The sequence below is a fragment of the Geotrypetes seraphini genome, chromosome 7 (assembly GCF_902459505.1).
Source record: "Geotrypetes seraphini chromosome 7, aGeoSer1.1, whole genome shotgun sequence".
Taxonomy (NCBI): domain Eukaryota; kingdom Metazoa; phylum Chordata; class Amphibia; order Gymnophiona; family Dermophiidae; genus Geotrypetes; species Geotrypetes seraphini.
This window is the reverse complement of record NC_047090.1, coordinates 194,141,685-194,165,100: the sequence shown is the minus strand read 5'-3', so window position 1 is coordinate 194,165,100 and position 23,416 is coordinate 194,141,685. Positions and strand designations below refer to the sequence as shown.

The window sequence follows — 23,416 nt, the reverse complement described above, 5'->3', positions numbered from 1 at the left end:
GCAATAGTTTATGTTCCTCTTTACCACATGCATCATTTTGCACTTGTTCACATTAAATGACATCTGCCATTTTGATGCCCAGTCTCAAGAGATCCTCTTTCAATTTTTCATAATCCTCTTGCGATTGAACAACTTTGAGTCAGCAGCAAATTTAATTATCTCACTCGGAAGAATACTGAAGATCAGGGAGGTGAAGGTGGCCTTCTCCGAGATCCTCCCGATACCAAGAGCGGATGGAAGGAGGCAAGGGGAACTGCAAGCTATCAACACACGGATGAGACGATGGTGCGAAGAGGAAGGCTTTGACTTCATGCGCAACTGGATAATGTTCTGGGAAAGAAGCAAGTACTACAGGAAGGTGCAAGAGTATTGGCAGGCAACATCAAGAAGGCCATCGAGAAGGCTTTAAACTAAAGAACAGGGGAAAGCCGACAGTCGACCACCAGTCGATGGTCCGGGCGACAGGATGTCCCAAAGAAAGAACTACGGACAACTACTCAGACACAGGAGGGGTTGACCACAAAGCATATAAGAGAAACAATACAGGAGCAAGAAAGGATACCATGAAGGAACCAGGGGAGACTGCTAAGCTTAAAGAGTCCAAGAAGGCAACACAAAAGGAACTCAAATGTATGTTTACGCATGCTAGAAGTTTGAGAAACAAAATGGGAGAATTAGAAGCAATAGCAAAGAACGACGAACTAGAAATCATTGGCATAACAGAAACCTGGTGGAATGACGAAAACAAATGGGATACAGTACTTCAGGGATACAAACTGTACAGAAGAGATAGAGTGGGGCAGAAAGGAGGAGGTATTGCCCTATATGTTTGTGAAGAAATAGAATCTGTGAGAGAGACTATAATAGAAGAGAAAGAGAAGCTGGAATCCCTCTGGATAAAGATTCCCAGATACAACGGTGCTGACACAGATTGGCCTTTACTACCGACCACCAGGACAAGTGGAAGAAACAGACTTGAAAATGATAGAGGAAATTAAACACGAATGTAAGACAGGTAATGTCATTATCTTGGGGGATTTCAATTTTCCAGGAATAGACTGGAACCTTGGAATTTCAAATTGTGGCAAGGAGGCAATGTTCCTGGAAGTGCTAGGGGACTGCTTCCTGGAACAATTGGTGGGAGAGCTGACAAGAGGAAACGTCACCTTGGACTTGGTCCTAAACGGCATTATGGGGCCGGCAAAGGAAGTAGAAGTCACAGTCCCACTGGGGGCGAGCGATCACAACTTGATCAACTTCAAACTCGATGTCGGGAAGGGGAAAAGTACCAAAACCTCAACCACAATATGATATGATAGCATGAGAGCCAAGGTGAAACAACGGATCAAGAAAAGAATGGGCAAAGTCAAAACGGTAGAACAGGCATGGTCCCTTCTGAAAAATACTATCACGGAAGCACAAAGCCTCTATATTCCGCGGATGTCCAAAGCAAAGAAAACCAAAGGCAAAAGAGAGCCGGCGTGGCTTACTAAAGAGGTGAAGGAAGCCATAAAAGAAAAGAAGGACTCCTTCAAAGCATGGAAATGCACGAAAACAACCGAAACTTGGAACAAATACAAGGATGATCAGAAGAAGTGTCACAGGGCGGTGAGGGATGCCAAAAAGGACTATGAAGAGAAAATAGTGCAGGAGGCCAAAAACTTCAAGCCCTTCTTCAGGTACATGAAAGGGAGAAAACCTGCAGGGACGACCAGGGAAGGAAAGGGTGCATCAAGGAAGACAAACAAATCGCAGACAGACTAAATTCCTTCTTTGCGTCTGTCTTTACAAAGGAAGACACTGCAACAATTCCAGAAGCAGTGAAAGTATTCAAAGGAGTAACAGAGGACAGCCTTACCACAGTAGAAGTGGACTTGAACAGATCTACCGCCAGATTGACAAACTCAAAAGTGACAAATCTCCTGGACCGGACGGAATTCATCCGAGAGTCTTGAAAGAGCTAAAAGTGGAAATCAGAGAACTATTGCAAAAACTTGGCAACCTGTCAATCAAAACAGGACAAATACCGGAAGATAGCGAATGTCACGCCGATATTCAAAAAAGGATCAAGAGGAGTACCGGGCAATTATAGACCTGTGAGTCTCACGTCGGTCCCTGGGAAGATGGTTGAGGCGCTGATCAAGGATAGCAAAACCTGGCACTTAGACACACACAACCTGATGAGAGCCAGCCAACATGGATTCAGGAAAGGGAAGTCATGTTTGACGAACCTACTTCAATTTTTTGAGACAGTGAACAGACAAATTGATAATGGAGAACCGGTGGATATTATATACTTGGATTTTCAGAAAGCATTCGACAAAGTTCCACATGTAAGACTCCTCAGGAAACTGCAGGGCCATGGAATAGAAGGAGATATACTAAGATGGATAGGCAAATGGCTGGAGAACAGAAGGCAGAGAGTGGGCATAAATGGGAAGTTTTCAGACTGGGAAAATGTGACTAGAGGTGTGCCCCAGGGCTCGGTACTTGGGCCCATCTTATTTAATATTTTCATCAACGACGTAGAGAATGGAACATCCAGTGAGATCATCAAGTTTGCAGATGACACAAAGCTATGCCGGGCCATCAAATCGCAGAAGGACAGTGAGGAACTCCAGAGTGACTTGAGCCGATTTGAGAATTGGGCAAATAAATGGCAGATGAAGTTTAATTTGGAAAAATGCAAAGTGATGCACTTAGGCAGAAAAAATAAGGAACACAAGTATAGTATGTCAGGTGCAACTCTGGGAAAAACAGAACAGGAAAAGGACCTGGGAGTATTAATCGATAGGACACTGAAGCCTTTGGCTCAATGCATGGCGGCAGTGAAGAATGCGAATAGAATGCTAGGCATGATAAAGAAGGGAATCACGAGTAGATCGGAGAAAGTTATAATGCCGCTTTATAGAGCGATGGTCAGACCGCACTTGGAATACTGCATCTAGCATTGGTTTCCATACCTAAAGAAGGATATAAAACTGCTAGAGAGGGTGCAGAGACAAGCAACAAAGCTGGTGAAAGGTATGGAGAACCTGGATTACGAGGAAAGACTTAAGAGACTGGGGTTGTTCTCCCTTGAAAAAAGGAGACTGCGAGGGAATATGATCGAGACTTTCAAAATACTGAAAGGAATCGACAAAATAGAGCAGGAAAAAACGTTATTTACAATGTCCAATGTGGCACGGACAAGAGGACATGGGCTGAAGCTAAGGAGGGACAAGTTCAGGACAAATATCAGGAAGTTCTGCTTCATGCAAAGAGTGGTGGACACCTGGAATGCTCTCCCAGAAGAGGTAATTGCGGAATCCACCATTCTAGGATTTAAGGATAAGCTAGATGTACATCTTATGAGTGGCATGAAGTGACATGGGTAAGGGTAAGTTAGATGCACTTTTCTTTACGAGAAGCTTAGAGCAATATGGGGACTAAATTTATGCGGATCGCCAGACTTGATGGACCCAGGGTCTGTTCCGGAGATGGTGCTTCTTATGTTCTTATGAGTTAGTCCCATCTCTAGATAATTGATAAATATGTTAAAAAGCAGAGGTTCTAGCACAGACCCCTGGGGAATCCAACTATTTATCCTTTCCCATTGAGAATATTGACCATTTAAACCCATTTTCTCTTTTCTGTCTTTCAACTAGTTCTTAAAATTCAAATACTGCCATTAAAATTATTTCAAAAGCTTGAAAATTCGATCATAAGTTACATAAGTTACATAAGCAGTGCCTCTGCCGGGTCAGACCACAGGTCCATCCTGCCCAGCAGTCCGCTCCCGCGGTGGCCAAAAACAGGTCAAGGCCTGTCTGAATCATCAGAAGGGCTCCCCTGTCACCTTGGTTTCCCATTTAAGTTCTGCCCTCCTATCGAAGTCCTAGCCCTCCGGTCTTGCACATGCACGACCAGGTTGGTTTACTCAGTACCCCACGATCCCTCTATCCCTCAGGAATCCATCCAATCCCTGCTTGAATCCCTGTACCGTACTCTGCTTGATCACTTCCTCCGGAAGCGCATTCCAAGTGTCCACTACCCTTTGGGTGAAAAAGAACTTCCTTGCATTTGTTTTGAACCTGTCTCCCTTCAGTTTCTCAGAATGCCCCCTCGTATTTGCTGTCCCCTTCAGTCTGAAGAATCTGTCCCTATCCACCCTCTCTATGCCCCTCATGATCTTGAAGGTCTCTATCATATCTCCCCTGAGTCTCCTTTTCTCCAGAGAGAAGAGCCCCAGCCTATCCAGCCTCTCGGCGTACGAGCAGTGTTCCAGCCCTTTTACCATTTTTGTTGCTCTCCTTTGGACTCTCTCAAGTACCGCCATGTCCTTCTTGAGGTGCGGTGACCAATACTGGACGCAGTATTCCAGATGCGGACGTACCATCGCTCGATACAATGGCATGATGACTTCCCGTGTTCTGGTTGTTATGCCCTTCTTTATGATGCCCAGCATCCTGTTGGCTTCATGTCACACCACTTTTGATCAACGCCCATTGGCTTTCCATAGATCACCGAATTTCCTATAAAATAATGTTGCTGACACATAAGACCATAACTTCCGGCCAACCTGATTTCATCAGCAGGTTATTAATCCCCCACACCCCCCATCGTACATTACGTTTATCTAATCAAAATCTGCTATCCATTCCCTCTTTAAGACACATTAACACTATGCGCACTAATATCTTCTCTGTTACGGCCCCTACCATCTGGAACTCAACACCAAATTATATAAGAGAAATTTCATCACTTGATAAATTTAAAAGTAACTTGAAGGCCTTTCTTTTTAAAGACGCATTTGGAGTATAACAGTCCTTTTAAGGACGGCAATGGAAACTTGTTCCTTGCCATTTTTTAATCCTTTTAACCTATTTTACAAAGTACCAGACTATTTATTTTCTGTTCCCCTCCCTTTTGTTTTGATCCTTCTCCCTCTCTTTCTCATAATACAAATGTATTTCTACCCTTCATTTTGTATCGATATGTTAATGTTTGTCTATGCATTTGATTGTTTGTAATATTAATTGTAATTTGTTTTTAATTCATGTCCTTTTTATTTTTTGGTTTTATATTATGTAAAACCGCTTTGAATTTTGATAAGGCGGTATATCAAATTTTTAAATAAACCTGAAACCTTAATCCATAATAGAAACATAGAAATGATGGCAGATAAAGGCCAAATGGCCCATCTAGTCTGCCCATCAACAGTAACCATTATCTCTTTCTCTGAAAGATCCCATATGCCTATTCCAGGCCCTCTTGAATTCAGACACAGTCTCTGTCTCCACCACCTCTTCTGGGAGACTGTTCCATGCATCTACCACCCTTTCTGTAAAAAAGTACAATTAAACCTTGGATAACGAGTAACACGGTTTGCGAGTGTTTTGCAAGATGAGCAAAACACTTAATTTTTAACTTGCTAAACGCGCATGTCACGCACAAGCACACGCATGTTGATGTGTGCAATCCTGTCCGGATCCTAACTCGGCTCAGCAGATTTCTCACCCCAACCCCCCCAAAGCCTAAGCCTGCTGGTGGCTGCAGTAGAATCTCAGTTTGGGAGAGGGAGAGAAGGATGAAAGCTGGGGGGGAGGAGTGCTGCTGATGGCAGCGAGTTGTTAACTCATTAAAGCAGCAAAGCCCCACATGGGCTGTAGGCTCTTAATAATGCACGTACAATATTGAGTCCAAAATGCAGTCACACAACCAGTGCACGGTATACCTATGTGCACCTCTTAAGCGCACAACTTCTCCCTCACACCAGCCAGTTTTTGGGATGTGGAACGAATCATCCAAGTTCCCATTACTTTCTATGGGGAAATTTGCTTTGATATACTAGTGCTTTGGATAACGAGCATGCTTCTGGAACGAATTATGCTTGCAAACCAAGGTACCACTGTATTTCATTAGATTACTCCGGAGCCTATCACCTCTTAACTTCATCCTATATCATCTCATTACAGAGTTTCCTTTCAAATGAAAGAGACTTGACTCATGGGCATTTACATTACGTAGGTATTAAACGTCTCTATCATATCTCCCCTCTCCCACCTTTCCTCCAAAGTATACAGATTGAGATCTTTAAATCTGTCCCCATACGCCTTATGATGAAGGCCACATACCATTTTAGTAGCCTTCCTCTGGACCGACTCCATCCTTTTTATATCTTTTTGAAGGTGGAGCCTCCAGAATTGTACACAATATTCTATATGAGGTCTCATCAAAGTCTTATACAGGGGCATCAATACCTCCTTTTTCCTACTGGAAAACTTCTCCCTATGCAACCTAGCATTCTTCTAGTTTTCGCCGCCACCTTAAGACCATCGCATACAATCACATCCAAGTCCCACTCTTCTGTAGTGCAACGTACGTTAAAAACAAATTACAAATAATGCTACAAACAATCAAACGCACTGACAAACATTAACTTACCGATACAGGATGGAGAAGGGAAGAAATACAATTTGTATAAAGAGAAAGAGGGGAAAAAGGACCGAAACAAAAGGAAGGGGAACAAAAATAAATAAATAGTCTAGAATAATGTAAGTTAAGCTAATATGATTAAAATATGGCAAGGAATAGATTTCCATTACCGTCCTTAGAAGGACTATTATACACCGAATGTTTCTTTAAAAAGAAAGGCCTTCAAGTTACTTTTAAATTTATCCAGGGATGTAATTTCTCTTATATAATTTGGTGCTGAATTCCAGATGGTAGGGGCCGTAACAGGAAAGATGCTAGTACGCATAGTGTTAATGTATCTTAAAGAAGGGATGGATAGCAAGTTTTTATTAGATGAATGTAATGTGTGATGGGGGGTATGAGGGATAAGTAGCCTGTTAATAAAATCAGGTTGGCCGGAAGTTTTGGTCTTGTAAGTCAGTAACAATATTTTATAGGAAATTTGATGATCTATAGCAGGAGTGTCACAGTCCCTCCTCGAGAGCCGCAATCCAATCGGGTTTTCAGGATTTCCCCAATGAATATGCATGAGACCTATTAGCATACAATGAAAGCAGTGCATGCAAATAGATCCCATGCATATTCATTGGGGAAATCCTGAAATCTGACTGGATTGTGGCTCTCGAGGAGGGACTTTGACACCCCTGATCTATAGGAAGCCAGTTTTAGGGTGGGTTGTATGGGTTAGTTAATTGCATTTATTTCTATGATAGTTATGGTTGAGATTTTATTGTTTTTGAGGAGGATGAATTTTGTTTTGTCTGGATTCAATTTTAGTTTGTGGTCTTTCATCCAAGTCGCCACTGTTCCATGCACCATTTCTGGCACCAGTATCTTCCCCCATATCTTCCTTGGTGAAGACCGAAGCAAAGAATTAATTTAATCTCTCAGCTATGGCCTTGTCTTCCCTGAGAGTCCCTTTATCCCTTGGTCATCTAGCAGTCCAACTAATTCTCTTCCCGGCTTCATGCTTTTAATATACTTAAAAATAGATTTTAATGTGTGTTTTTGCTTCCAGCTCAATCTTCTTTTCAAGGTCTCTCTTCACCTTCCTTATTGGTACCTTGCATTTGACTTGACATTCCTTGTGCTGTTTACAATTATTTTCAGTTGGATGCTTCTCCCACTTTCTGAATGATTTTCTTTTAGCTCTAATAGCTTCCTTCACATCAGCTGTTATTTGGTCTTCCTTCCTCCTTTTATAATACATGGAATATATTTAGTCTGGGCTTTCAGGATGGTATTTTTGAATAACATCCATGCCTGATGTAAATTTTTGACCTTTGCAACTGCTCCTCTAAGTTCTTTTTTTTTTTTTTAACTATTATTCTCATGAAATTGTAGTCTCCTTTTTTTTTAAAGTTAAATGCTATTGGATTGGATTTCTTGAACTTATTCCAGGGATTATATCAAATCTGATCATGTTATGATCACTATTATCAAGCAGCCCCATCACCATTATCTCCTGTAGCAATTCATGCGTTCCACTAAGATCTAGGTATAGAATTGCTTTGCTTCTTGTCAATTCCTGAACAAGATCTTGATTTCATCAAGGCATTTTATTTCCCTAGCATGCCCTGATGTTATATTTTCTCAGTCAATATTAGGGTAGTTGAAATCACCCATTATTATTGTGTTACCCAGTTTTTATGCCTCCCTAATTTCTGATAACTTTTCAGCATCTCTCTGTTCATCCTGGTCAGGTAGACAGCAGTACATATTACCATAAGAATAACCTTACTGGGTCAGACCAAAAGTCCATCAAGCCCAGTAGCCCGTTCTCACAGTGACCAATCCAGGTCCCTAGTACCTGGCCAAAACCGAAAAAGTAGCAACATTTCATGCTACTTATTCAGGGCAAGCAGTGTCTTGCCCCATGTCTTTTCTGGACCTTTCCTCCAGGAAAATTATCCAAACCCTTCTTAAAACCAGCTACACAATCTGCTCTTGCCACAACCTCTGGCACTATCCTTTTTTCCCTTTACCACTGCTCTCCATTCCTGTGTTATTCTCTACCTGCCAGCTCAGTTGATTAGGGATTTCCTTGCCACGATCAGCTGATGGCAAAGGATCCCTCAATCAGGCAGGTGCAATTCTCTACCCAGCGCCATTTAGAGAAACGGGGGAGGGGAGGGTTATGCAATTCTGTATAGGACGCCGGTGTGTGATTTTCAGCCACTTCTTAGGCAGCTGCTGAGACTTGGACATAGGGAAAGATAATTATTAACTGAGTATGGATTTTTTTCTCAAATTTTATTTATCTATTGCAAATATTTAAATAACTAGACATTCTCAGTTTAAATAAAGAAAGGGAACAACAACTACAGAATCCAAGCAGTCCAATCAAATAACAATGCAACTAGAAAATCTCTAGTTCCCCAATCTCCCCCAAGCCAAACCCCGATAATTATTTTGGGTTTCTTCTATAACAGCATGCAATAGTCCATAAACATAAGGAAAGCATGACAAAATCAAAGAGAAGAGCACTCCAAGTCATAGTGTCATTTACATAATTGCGGTAAGGACTCTCTCCATTGTGAATAAATGGCCCAGGGCTGTTAATTTCAACATAAGACAAAGTCAGTTTTCCTCAACAAATGAGTCATGGTGGGTACAAAGTGTTTCTTCCAATGAGCTGCGATTAACAATTTGCCAGCAATAGAAACATAATGACAAATAAAAGCCAAATGGTCCATCCAGTCTGCCCATCCACAATAACCATTATCTCTTTCTCTCTCTGAGAGATTCCACGTACTTGTCTCAGGCCCTCTTGAATTCAGACAAGCAAGTATATGTCTCTCTTTGGATACATGGGGGGGGGGGGCTTTATATGTAATAAGCAATATGTAGGTAAATGACTCCAAAGCCTCTGTAGTTTTGGACATGTCGACCAAACATGATAGAAATCTCCTACTTCATTACATTCTCTCCAGCACTGTGAAGTAGTACATTACATTACATTAGTGACTTCTATTCCGCCTGTACCTTGCAGTTCAAAGCGGATTACATAAGAAGATGGCTGGACATTTCCAGGAGACTACAAAATGGGTTGGATGCATACTAGAGGCTTTGAGGGGTAGTTGGGAAAGATAGTAAGAGGGGAGGGAGACATCGGAGAGGTCGCGGGGAAGGGAGGGAGAGTCTAAAGATAAAGAGTTAAGAGGACTCTAAAGATTTTTTTCAAGAAGTAGAAATTTTGTTTTGTCCGAGTTTAGCTTTAGTTTGTGGTCTAACATCCATTTTTCTACTGTTTCCAGTGTTGTTTTCAGGTTGCCTGTTGAGGTGGGGTCTTGGGTGTCGAAGGGGAGGAGTATGGTTATGTCATCTGCGTAGCTGAATGATGTAACGTTTAGAGTATCTAGAGTGGTACCGAGGGAGGATATGAAGAGGTTGAAGAGCATGGGTGACAATGGTGAGCCCTGTGGTACTCCACAGGGGTTAGACCAGAGGTCTGATTTTAGATCATTTGATTTTACTCTGTATGATCTTGTTTTGAGGAATCCTTGGAACCAGTTGTATACTCCACCTGAGATCCCTATAGCGTCTAGTATTTGAAGTATTATGGTGTGATCTACCAGATCAAATGCAGCAGAGATCGAGTTGGATTATCAACATCCTTCTTCCTTTGCTAAGATGCTGTCTAGCTGTATCTAGTAGAGTTGCTAGTAGTGTCTCTGTACTATGGTTGGTTCTGAATCCTGACTGAGAGGGGTGAAGTAAGTTATGGTCTTCAAGGTAGTTGGTGAGGTATTGTGCGACTAGACTTTCTATCAGTTTAATGTACAGTGGGATTGAGGTGATGGGTCTATAGTTGGAAGGGTTGTCTATTGGGCCTTTGGGATATTTAAATAGAGGGGTGATTATGATCTCTCCTAGTTCTGGTGGGAATTGACCTTCCGTGAGAGTGAATTGTATCCATTGCATGAGGTTCGCTCTGAATTTAGATGTAGCGTTTGCTAGGAGATATGAGGGACAGTTATTCAGATCGCATGATGCTTTGCTGTATTTTTTGTAGAGTCTGTCCATGTCGGTCCATTTGTAAATCAAATTCAAATGTTTTGGTATATAGTACCTTCTCTATAACAGCTTATGACCATTGCTAAAGAAGTCTTCAAGAGATTTTTAAAGCTACATTTCTAAATATTTGTATGTAAAGTCTCTCCTATATCCTGTTCCCATTGGGTCATATAGTATGTTATAGGGTTAGACCGCATAAGCAATGCCCGATACAGTGTTGAAATGGAACATCTATGGAGGCTTTTGCAGGGCCTGTTCCAAGTATGAAAAAGAGAGAGTTCATCTCCAGCCTTTTTTTAAAGTAAATCTCAAATTTGTGTATAATAAAAAGAAGCAGAAGTGGGTAATCCATATTCCTCCCATAGGATTACACTTTACCCAACGTACATAACGAGGCCTTCGCCCAAAGTAAATATGAAGTCCATGAGTTGTCAGTATGCAGTCCCAGAGCATAGAGAATGGTAGTAAGACCAAAATATTGGCACTCAGGAAACATTGCCTGATGAAATGATAACCAGGACTGCATAGGACAACACAGAAATTGCTGTCTAGAAAGCCAAGGGGCACAGCGGGAAGCAACTTTTGCTCCATTTGCAACCAAAGTTTAGGTATTCTATTTATCTATGCCATTAAGATCTGCAGTTGTGCACCTTGATGACACAATTCAAAATTAGGCACTCCCATCCTCTCCCAACTGTTCAATTGCCATAAGACCTGTCTTTACACCGTGGGAGGCTTTTTTTTGTTGCCAAATACAGTATAATGGAACAGTTTCAGTTCAAATCTTGGAAGAAAGATTTTGGTATAAATTTAGGTAGGAACACAAACCGATACTATATAAAAACGTCAGCAACAGAACCATTTTAATGGCTGCTACCCGTCCCAACCAAGAATGATGAAGAGATCCCCAATCTTCCAGCAATGAAAAAAACTCAAGCATACAACTGGTCAATGCACTTAGGAAGATTAATCCCGATATATCAAATAGACTCTGTCGCCCAAGAAAAAGGATATTTATTTTGTAATACTTCAACATCTGCAGGCGACATTGTCAAATTCAGTAACTCAGATTTAAGCATATTAACTTTAAAACCCGAAACCTTCCCATAAAGTTGAAGAAGGGATAGCAAATGTTGAAGCAAAGCATCAGGCTTAGTTAACATGAGCAACACATCATCAGTAAACAGCATAATTTTATGCTGAAAGCCTCCACATCATATATTAGAGATTCCTAAATTATTTCACACCATCTGGGTGAAGGGCTCAGTCAATAAGGCAAATAATAAAGGAGACAGGACACAACCCTGTTTGGTGCCTCGAAACTGGTCATATTCTGAAGTATAACTCCTATTAATATATACTGTATACAGTACTCCCCTGATATTCGCAGAGGTTCCAATTGCCAAAAAGCAGGAGAGGGCAGCTGGAGCACTGGCGAGTGAAGAAAATCACTCACGGTGTACTCCAGGGGTCTCAAAGTCCCTCCTTGAGGGCCGCAATCCAGTCTGGTTTTCAGGATTTCCCCAATGAATACGCATGAGATCTATGTGCATGCACTGCTTTCAATGCATATTCATTGGGGAAATCCTGAAAACCAGACTGGATTGCGGCCCTCAAGGAGGGACTTTGAGATCCCTGGTGTACTCCGACCGCCTCTTCCTGTTACTAAAGTAAGGCTACACCAGGGGTAGGGAACTCCAATTCTCGAGAGCCGTATTCCAGTCGGGTTTTCAGGATTTCCCCAATGAATATGCATGAATCTATTTGCATGCACTGCTTTCAATGGATATTCATTGGGGAAATCCTGAAACCTGACTGGAATATGGCTCTCAAGGACCGGAGTTCCCTAACTCTGGGCTACACCAATCAGGAGCTGTTTTGACACGCAGTACCTGATTGGTTTAGCCTGACTTTAGTACAGGAAGAGGCAGTTGGAGACTACTGCGAATTAGTTAGTCTGCGAACTGCAAATTTGCGGGGGTGGGGGGGAAACACTGTATACTCGGATATAAACCAAGATTTTTGGGTCAACAAAAAGGCCCCATAATGGGGGTCCTGGTTTATATTCAGGTCAGTGCTGATCTGCCCCCCTCCCAACCTGTTGCAGGCTTCTGCTGGGACTGCCATGGGACCTGGTGGTCCGGTGGTGGGCTGGGACAGAAGAGATCCCTTCCATCTCCTGTCCCAGCCAATTTTAAGAATTTTTATTTATTTATTTTATTCAATTTTCTATACTGTTCTCCCAAGGGAGCTCAGAACGGTTTACATTAATTTATTCAGGTACTCAAGCATTTTTCCCTGTCTGTTCCAGTGGGCTCACAATCTATCTATTGTACCTGGGGCAATGGGGGGATTAAGTGATTTGCCCAGTATCACAAGGAGCAGCATGGGTTTGAACCTACAACCCCAGGGTGCTGAGGCTGTAGCTTTAACCACTGCGCCACACACTCCTCTCACCTCCCCTGCGTACCTTCAGAATCCATGGTGGTCCAGCGTTGAACTGCAGCAGGAACGACCTTCATTCCTCCTTGTGCAGAGCCGCTAGTTGATTGGCTGCCGTGAACTTGCAGCAGCCAATCAGCTAGCAGCTCTGCACAAGGAGGAGCGAAGGAAGGTCGCTCCTGCTGCAGTTCAATGCTGGACCACCAGGGATTCTAAAGGTACGCAGGGGGGCAGGAGGGAGGTAACATAGAACCAGCACTGTTCTCGATTTTGGGTATATAACTTTGTAATTGCTTTTTCCATAATTGATTGGCTAACAGTAATGTTGTTGCATGAGGTGAAGTTGTTCTTAAATATCCTCTAACTCCAAATCCTAGGGCTAAAGTTGGGTATCATGACTAGCCTGATCTAAAGTTGGAAACTACATACCCAATTTTTTATCAACCGGTAAAGTGGCCAAATGGCCCCCAAGTTACTCTTCTCTTCAAGTTTTATCCTTTCACACATAAGCCTGCAGAGATATTATCATCTTCCCATAAGATCGAAGGAGTGACCTCAAGCAGATAAACTCTAGATATTGTCGAATTTGCTTGCCAATATAGTCTACACATAGTAACATAATAGATGATGGCAGATAAAGACCCGACTGGTCCATCCAGTCTGCCCAACCTGATTCAATTTAAATTTTTTCTTCTTACCTGTTTCTGGGCAAGAATCCAAAGCTCTACCCGGTACTGTGCTTGAGTTCCAACTGCCGAAATCTCCATCAAAACCTACTCCATCCTATCTAAACCCTCCCAGCCATTGAAGCCCTCTCCAGCCCATCCTCCCCCAAAAGGCCATATACAGACATAGACCATGCAAGTCTGCCCAGTACTGGCCTTAGTTCAATATTTAATCTTATTTTCTGATTCTAGATCCTCTGTGTTCATCCCACGCTTCTTTGAACTCAGTCACCGTTTTCCTCTCTACCACCTCTCTCGGGAGCGCATTCCAGGCATCCTCCACCCTCTCCGTAAAGTAGAATTTCCTAACATTGCCTTTGAATCTATCACCCCTCAACCTCAAATTATGTCCTCTGGTTTTACCATTTTCCTTTCTCTGGAAAATATTTTGTTCTACGTTAATGCCCTTCAAGTATTTGAATGTCTCCAAGTTTCCAAGTTTATTAAATGTCTTGATTTATCGCCTATTCACATTTCTAGGCGATGTACAAATTGTTCAAAAAATTAATTAATATATCATTTACAATAAAAACAAACACAATAAAGGAAAATTAAACCTTAAATGGGATTTAACTGACAGTACTAAAACATAAGGAAAGTTATTTAATTCGAAGGTTACATACAGTTATTATGTTTAAAAATTCAAGGGAAATACATTAGGAGGGGTAAACAATAAATTCAGAGAATTAAATTGATAAAGCAGAGAGATTTAGTCATTAATATACTTAATCATTAAATGCATCTGTAAATAAGAAACTTTTAAGATGAGCTTTAAATTTTCCTAAATTTTTTTCTAGTCTTAGGAAAAGTGGGAGGTTATTCCAGGACTGAGGGGCTGTTATAGAGAAGATTGTGGTACGTCTTGTGTTAATGACTTTCAATGAGGGGATAGCTAAGAGATGTTGATCCTGTGATCTGAGAGATCTAGAGGAAGTATATGGTATTAATACTCTGTAGATAAAGGCCGGAGTTTTAGATTCTAAAGTTTTATGTGTAAGTAGGCATTGTTTGTAAATGATACGGTGTGCGACCGGAAGCCAATGTCTGAATCATATCTCCCCTGTCCCTCCTTTCCTCTAGGGTATACATATTCAGGGCTTCCAGTGTCTCCTCATACGTCTTCTGGCGCAAGCCTGCTATCATTTTTGTCACCCTCCTCTGGACCGCTTCAAGTCTTCTTACGTCCTTCACCAGATACAGTCTCCAAAACTGAACACAATACTCCAAGTGGGGCCTTACCAATGACCTGTACAGGGGCATCAACACCTTCTTCCTTCTACTGGCTATGCCTCTCTTTATACAGCCCAGCATCCTTCTGGCAGCAGCCACTGCCTTGTCACACTGTTTTTTCGCCTTTAGATCTTCGGACACTATCACCCCAAGGTCCCTCTCCCCGACCGTGCATATCAGCTTCTCACATCCCAGCATATATGGTTCCTTCCGATTATCAATCCCCAAATGCATTACTCTGCATTTCTTTGCATTGAATTTTAGTTGCCAGGCATTAGACCATTTCTCTAACTTTTTCATATTTTCCACTCCCTCTTCAGTGTCTACTCTGTTACAAATTTTGGTATCATCTGCAAAAAGGCACACTTTTCCTTCTAACCCTTCAGCAATGTCACTCACAAACATATTGAATAGGATCGGCCCCAGCACCGAATCCTGAGGGACTCCACTACTCACCTTTCCTTCCTCTGAGTGACTTCCATTGACCACCACCCTCTGGTGTCTGTCCGACAGCCAGTTTCTAACCCACTTCACCACTTTGGGTCCTAACTTCAGCCCTTCAAGTTTGTTCAACAGCCTCCTATGAGGAACCGTATCAAAGGCTTTGCTGAAATCTAAGTAAATTACACCTAGCATATGTTCTCGATCCAGCTCTCTGGTCACCCAATCAAAAAATTCAATCAGGTTCGTTTGGCACAATTTACCTTTTGTAAAGCCATGTTGCCTCGTATCTTGTAACCCATTAGATTCAAGGAAGTACACTATCCTTTCTTTCAGCAACACTTCCATTATTTTTCTAACAACTGAAGTGAGGCTCACCAGCCTGTAGTTTCCTGCTTCATCCCTGTGACCACTTTTGTGAATAGGGACCACATCCGCTCTCCTCCATCCCCAGGAACCACTCCCATCTCCAGAGATTTGTTGAACAAGTCTTTAATAGGACTCGCAAGAACCTCTCTGAGCTCCCTTAGTATCCTGGGATGGATTCCGTCTGGTCCCACCGCTTTGTCCACCTTCAGTTTTTCAAGTTGCTCATAAACACTCTCCTCTGTGAATGGCGCAGAATCTATTCCATTTTCTCGTGTAACTTTGCCAGACAATCTTGGTCCTTCTCCAGGATTTTCTTCTGTGAACACAGAACAGAAGTATTTGCTTAGCACATTTGCTTTTTATCCCAGGACAAGCAGGCAATATATTCTCTACATTGGGTGACGTCACCGACGGAGCCCCCTAGCAGACATTTTTGCAAGCAGAATTGCTTGAAGAACTTCAAGCTTGCAATTGGACTGTGCATGCGCAAGTTCCCCTCCCGCCCAACCTAGGGCATGCGTCTCCTCAGCGTGGCCTCAGTTCAATGTTTTCCGCGGAGCCAGAAGTACTGCTCCCTTGCTTCGCTCGATCTCGTCCCTCTTGCATTGTGGCTTTTTTGTTATTTTCGATTGAGTCGCTGTGCTCGTGCTTGTCTTATTCTCCTTCATGTCTTTTTGACCAGGTCTCCAGTCTTGCTCTGGCCGCCTTGCACCGGGTTCAAGAATTGCAGTAAGTGCAACCGGGTTATCTCCATCACCAATCCTCATTGTTGGTGTGTGGAGTGCCTGGGTGCAGAGCACCATGCTGAGTCGTGTCCGCGTTGTGCGACTCTGCAACTGCGGGCTCTTCGGAGGGTGGCCAAAATTCTACAACTTTTTGGCCCGATGGATCCTGCGGGACAGGTCTCGAGCTCGGCCTTAGCACCGGTGTTGGTTGCCTCGGCCTTAAAGTCCTCAGCCTCAAAGTCCCCCTCGACCTCAAGGGCTCCGGCCTCGGCTCCTCCTGCTACTCCGGCCTCGGGTAAGTCTCCTCTTTCCTCCTCAGGTGTGCCAGCAAAGAAGCCTACCTCAGAGTCTCATGTGAGTGCCGCCTCGTCGGCATCTTCGAGACCTCATTCTAAGCGTGCCTCCTCACGTAGGGAATACTCTTCCTCGAGGTCACCCCCGAAGGAGCACACTGCTGCACCTATGACCCAACATCCTTTGGTCTCAGTGCCTATGTTTGAGGACATGCTTAAGGCTATCCTTTTATCGCAGCTTTCCTCAGTGGTGAGCCAACTGGTCCCGACCTCGACGCCTCTGACCTCGGTCTCAACCCAGCCCCGGTTTGACCAGCCTGAGCGTCCTTCTCTTGTGTCTCGGGGCCGTGCCCGCAAGACTTGCCGGATTCCCTCGAGCAATTCTTCGTCTCCAGAATCGGGGCCTGTGACCTTACGAGGGTCCATGACAGGGGCCTGCTTTTCGCCCGCTACTTTGGCGAGGCTTGCCCCTTCTAAAAAGCTGCGATCTTCTCCGCCCCTTCAGGGCAGGTCTCCGACCGCGAAACCTTCCAGGCACATCCTTGTCCTCGAGTTGGACTCTAGTTTGCATTCCCCATAGGGACTGGTGTCCGCCTCTCAGGGGTCTTCTTCGAAGCCGGAGGAATTTTCCTTTACCCCGTCTTCTCTGAGGCTCTGCAAGATGGTCCCTCGGACTCCGGGGTCCTCCCCGACCCACCTTATACGGGGTCATTCCTCAACGCCCCCGTAGTGATTTAGTCAAGCCTCCTCGATCTCCCGTTCGCGGGACTCCGAGGCTCCAGCATGCTATTCGAGGGAAATTTCTCCCTCTTTCTCTGCTGCCCCCAGATATCGCTCGGGGTCTCCTCGGGAGGATGAGTCTTCTTCTTGAAACTCCTCTTTTACTCGTTTCATTTCTGACATGGGCAGAGCCTTGAACCTCGTCAGGAGGCCCTTGTTCGTTTATGCCAGAGGTGGCCCATCTGTCCTCGGCCCCGGCTTGGTTCCTGATGGTCCTACTAGGTCACATGGCTTCCACGGTTCATGTGACTCCTTTTGCCAGACTTCACCTCTGTATTCCTCAATGGACTCTAGCGTCCCAATGGAACCAGGATCGGAATCCTGTCTCTCAACTCATTGTCGTGATTCCTTTGTTGAGGAAGTCTCTCCATTGGTGGATGCTCTCTTCCAATCTTTCCAGAGGTTTTCTGTTTCATGCTCCTTCTCCACACAAGGTCCTCATGACGGACTCATCGGCCTATGCTTGGGGGGCTCATCTGGACGGTCTTCGCACTCAGGGTCTTTGGTCCAGTGCCGACCGCCTTTGTCACATCAATCTGCTGGAGCTTCGAGCGATTTTCCTTGCCCTGAAAGCTTTTTGTCACCTGCTTCGCGACCAAGTGGTGCTGGTCCGCACTGACAACCAGGTCGCCATATATTATATCAACAAACAAGGGGGCACGGGGTCCCTGTCCCTGTGCCAAGAGGTGATGCGGCTCTGGGATTGGGCCATCCCCCGCAACATATTCCTTTGAGTGGTATACATTCAGGGCCAGCACAATTGTCTGGCGGACAAGTTGAGTTGTCTTCTGCAGCCTCACAAGTGGTCCATCCATTCCTTGACCCTCCGTCAAGTGTTTGCTCGTTGGAGGACTCCGGATGTTGATCTGTTCATGTTCCCCCTCAATCACAAGTTGCCCCGCTTCTGCTCCAGGGTTTACACCCCTCTCAGACTCGAGGCGGATGCTTTTCTGCTAGATTGGACGAACCTGTTTCTGTATGCGTTCCCTCCATTCCCTCTGATTCTGAAGACTCTCGTCAAGCTCAAGTCCTCGAGTGCCACCATGATTCTGATAGCTCCTCGGTGGCCCCAACAGACGTGGTTCTCCCTTCTGTTGCCACTCAGTTCCAGGGAGCCTCTTCTTCTGCCTGTTTTTCCTTCTCTGCTTACGCAGAGTTGAGGTTCTCTACTTCATCCCAACCTACAGTCTCTGCGCTTAACGGCTTGGTTCCTCGAGACTTAATGCCCTCGTTCCAGTTCTCACAGCCTGTGCTAGACGTCCTGGAGGCGTCTCTGAAGGAGTCCACTCACCAATGTTAACATCAGAAGTGGACCCACTTTTCTTCCTGGTGTGCTACTCAGCAGCAGGAGCCACTATCTGCTGTCCTGCCTTATCTGCTGTCCTGGATTCTCTGTTACACTTGTCTGGCACTGGATTCAAGTCCTCTTCAGTTCAAGTCCACCTTAGTACCATTGCTGCTTTTCATCTGCCGATTGACGGGAAGCCTATCTCTGTTCATCCTGTGGTTTCCTGCTTCATGAAAGGCCTTTTCCATGTTCATACGCCCCTTAAACCTCCTCCTGTGGTTTGAGATCTTAACGTGGTCCTTGCTCGCTTGATGAAACCCACATTCGAGCTGCTAGCATTCCAAGTATATTACTTGGAAGGTTGTGTTTCTTATTGCTGTCACTTCTGCCCGTCAGGTCAGTGAGCTTCAAGTCTTGGTAGCGGACCCATCTTTCACTATCTTCCATCATGATAAGGTGGTTCTCCGTACCCATCCTAAGTTCTTGCCTAAAGTTGTTTCTGAGTTTCACATCAACCAATCCATTGTTCTTCCTGTGTTTTTTCCGAAGCCCCATTCTCACCCTGGAGAAGTGGCTCTGCATTCTCTTGATTGTAAGCGTGCGCTGGCCTTCTACTTTAAGCGCACCGCTCCTCATCGTTCTGCTCCCCAGCTGTTCCTCTTTTTCGATCCTAATCGCTTGGGTCGCTCTATTTCTAAGTGGACCATTTCTAACTGGTTGGCCGCTTGTATCTCTTTCTGTTACACTCAGGCTGGTCTCTCCCTGCCGGGTCGAGTCACAGGCCACAAGGTCAGAGCAATAGTGGCGTCTGTTGCTTTCCTCCACTCGACTCCGATTGAGGAAATCTGTAAGGCTGCCACTTTGTCCTCGGTTCATACGTTTACCTCGCACTACTGTCTGGATGTTTTCTCCAGGCATGATGGCCATTTTGGCCAGTCCGTTTTGCAAAATCTGTTCTCCTAAATTGCCAACTCTCCCTCCATCCCATTTTGGTTAGCTTGGAGGTCTCCCACATGTAGAGAATATGATGTCTTCTTGTCCTGGGATAAAGTACAATTACTTACCGTAACAGGTGTTATCTAGGGACAGCAGGCAGATATTCTCGCAACCCACCCACCTCCCCCGGTTGGCTTCTTTACTAGCTATCTGACCTGAGATCACGCTGAGGAGACGCATGCCCTAGGTCGGTCGGGAGGGGCACTCGCACATGCACGGTCCAATCGCAAGCTTGAAGGTCTTCAAGCAAGTTTGCTTGCGAAAACGTCTGCTAGGGGGCTCCGTCGGTGATGTCACCCATATGTAGAGAATATCTGCCTGCTGTCCCTGGATAACACCTGTTACGGTAAGTAACTGTGCTTTCCTCATCACTCTCCACATATCGTTTTTGGTTCATGAAGCAAAGCATTTGGAAATCTCCAATGCCAAATGATGAAGACAATCCCCCCCAATAAGAAAAAGGCATCCAGTACACTGGAGAGGACCAGAGAAAATAAGGTTCCTCAAGTTGAAGTTATAGAAGTCAGTTTAAGATCTGATTTTTGCCACATCAATCATTTCTTGCCCACTTCCACCTCTTGCCATTTAAAGCACGGTTTTAAAGAAGGTAGTGACGGTTCTATTGGTTTTGCCAAGTTGTCCTCAGGGCTATCTAAAATCTGCTTTGCTTCATCACAAGTTTTGACAGAAAAAGATTTCTCCTGGTAATAAAACAACAGTGCAAAAGGATATCTCCATTTGTACTTGATATTATTGGCTCAAAAAATGCTGAGTAATAAGCCGTAAATCATGTCTGCGTTTCAAAGAGGCAGCTGCCAGGTCCTTATAGACCTCTATTGAGTAGGTAACCCATACCAAATGTTCCATTGACCTTACTTTAGTTAAAATTATCTTTCAATTTGAAATCAGAAAAACAAGCAATAATGTCCTTGGCCACATTAGTTCTCGATCTGCCTAGTGCCTGATGAGCCATTATCAGCCAAAATATGGCCCACCAATTTTTTTCACTACTTCCTCTGCATTAGCATATTCAGGTGTTTCAGAAGCATACATTTGTTCTTTGTGGGGAAGGTTGATAACAGGGGCCCTTGCCATCTCTCGTTCTTTGTAGGGAAATTGGATAATAAAGGCCTTCACCATGTCACATTTTCTTTTTGACCTTTTTCCTGAATTTTTTTTCTCTCCAGAGATATGAACACACCATCTCCAAAGTATCTCCAGATTCAACAAATCCCCATGAATAGGGATTTCAAACCTGGATTTTCAACATCACAGCACAGAACATTATAATACTCCTAGGGATAGGGATTGCCTCATGCTTTGCTCTTATTTATAATTAGACTCTAGAGCCTTTATATTCACTCCCAATCCTGAAGGGCTGCCGTCAACTTGTAATGGTTTCCCTTTTGTATATGCATGGAAGAGATTTGCATACAAGAGAGGAAACAGACATTGAACTCTATTATGCAAATTTATTAGGGCTCTCCTGAAAACCTAACCTATTGGCAGCCCTCTAAGACTGGGAGTAAATCCTAGGGCCATAATACTTCAGTCCAGTGGTTCCCAAACCTGTCCTGGGGGACCCCCAGCCAGTCAGGTTTTCAAGATATCCCTAATGAATATGCATGAGAGAGATTTGCATATAATGGAAGTGACAGGTATGCAAATCTCTCTGATGCATATTCATTAGGGATATCTTGAAAACCTGACTGGCTGGTGGTCCCCCAGGACAGGTTTGGGAACCACCGCTTCAGTCTTTTCAGCTTGTTTTGCAGTGTAACTTGGTTCTACCTGGAAATCATTGGCTTTGTTGTAGTGCATGTTGAGGGCCCGGAAGAGGTCTGAGTCATGGGACATCATCAGATCCTTTGGATCAATGCCTTCTATACTGGCTTGTCGAGCAAATTTTTCTATTTGCATGTAGTAGAACTCCCGGAAGTTGCTGAACCACTTGATGAGCTGGGAGGTAATACAGCGACTGAACTGGAGAAAAAAATACTAGTGTTAAGGTGAAACTGAACCACTGTAATTTTTAGATACAGCTAAAAGGAAATAGAAAAACAACTGTAGAAACTCTGAAAAAAGAAAGACTACACGAGTTCTATAAGCAAAAGAGATTCCTCTTCACTAATACAATCTCATAGTAAAACTATCCTTCAAATGATTCTCTAGCAGCATGCTAGAGTTTAAGTGTCTGTCGATTTTATATAGTTTGTAGTTAATGACAGAGGCAGGTGATACCTTATAGACTAATTGATCTATACCTTTGAGTAGAGTCCACTTTGCATCTGATCCTCAATGGTTCATGCCTCAGTAAATTATTTAGTTTGTAAGGTGCTACCTGCCTCTATGGATTTTGTTACCTAGTATATGGCTACCCTTAAAAAATGGTTTCCAAATCGTACAGAACTCCAACAAAAATCTTGTTTCTCCAGTTCTGAAAACCAATACTCCAAGTATGCAGAAATACATAGGAGCCAACTTTTCAAAAAAAACAAATTGGGAGTATTAAACCCACTGGGAATTACCTCTCTGGACACAGTCAAGGAGTTTGCTCAATACTGAGTGTGGTCAAGTGCCCAGAGAGCCACAGAGCTGGATCCTATGATAATGGTTGGTGAATAGAATTAGGACACATCCCCTTCACACTATGCAACAAAGAATATTCCAGTTTCACTGTTATCTCAAGAACGGGATTGATAATCAAGTGAGAGCCTCATGAACATTTAAATTGCTTGTGCCTACCTAGCCTCTGATATTCAGCAGCATTCACCAGCCACATTGGAAGTGAGCAAGTGAGGGGCAGAGCCAGGGAGAAAGTAGGAGTTGGGTCACTGCCCATGTAAGGCTGCATAAAAAAACAGTCCTAACTTTGCCCAGTTAGCTAAGCAGGTGCCCGTAATGAATCGCATTGACTTGATGGTCCTGGCCTTCAGAGCACTGTGTTCTCACCTCCATCCTACCGCTAACACAATCACTGACTCTTCTACCATCCCACAGTGTAGGACCCTCTTCCCATTCCCGACACAGTTGCAGATCCCCCTCTTTTCACCGCCTCCCAGTTAGAACAGGCTCTGACAAATAGAAGCTATATTGAGGTTCTAGGGTACTTGCGATATTGGTATTTCTGCTGTTTTGTTAGTAGAGCCCCCAGACTACCTTGGTCCCTGGTAGTTCATTGGGGCAATGGGAGCAGGGGTGAACCCCACTCGTTTCTGCCCCTGGCTACTGCATTTAAAAAATGGCCACCTTGACTTCTAGCCATAGTCTAAGTACCAGCAGTATCATAAGTCAACTGCTAGAGGGCTCAGTGGCCATTTTCACAATTGAGCTGCTAAGGTAGACTAGGGGGTGAGGGAGGGCACCAACAGTTGCATCAAGGAGTAGAAAGGGGAAGACCCACTAAGAGCCTAACCTAAGTTTAGTCAGGCACTAATATTCAATGCAGGTTCGCAGACATAGCCCAGCATTGAATATCACAGTGTAATTCTGCCCATGACCACTGCCAGCTGAATATTGATCAGGTAAAGTAATATAAATCCTTGGGAAAAATATACTCAATCCTCCGTGATGAGATGAAAGAGCAATTTTGAAACTTCAGTGTACCCTGAACAAACTATTACATCACATAACTTGAAATAAGATGCCATAGGG

General features: G+C 43.9%; 1 protein-coding gene across 2 annotated transcripts in view; it reads right to left on the bottom strand.

Moving 5' to 3' along the window:
* Positions 1–23,416, bottom strand: part of PROX2 (prospero homeobox 2) — a 140,692-nt gene that overhangs the window by 21,491 nt on the left and 95,785 nt on the right. For both annotated transcript variants that reach the window (XM_033951094.1, XM_033951093.1), the window contains exon 4: positions 21,554–21,745. In XM_033951094.1, the coding sequence (XP_033806985.1) occupies positions 21,554–21,745 (192 nt within the window). The remainder of the gene's footprint in view (positions 1–21,553; positions 21,746–23,416) is intronic.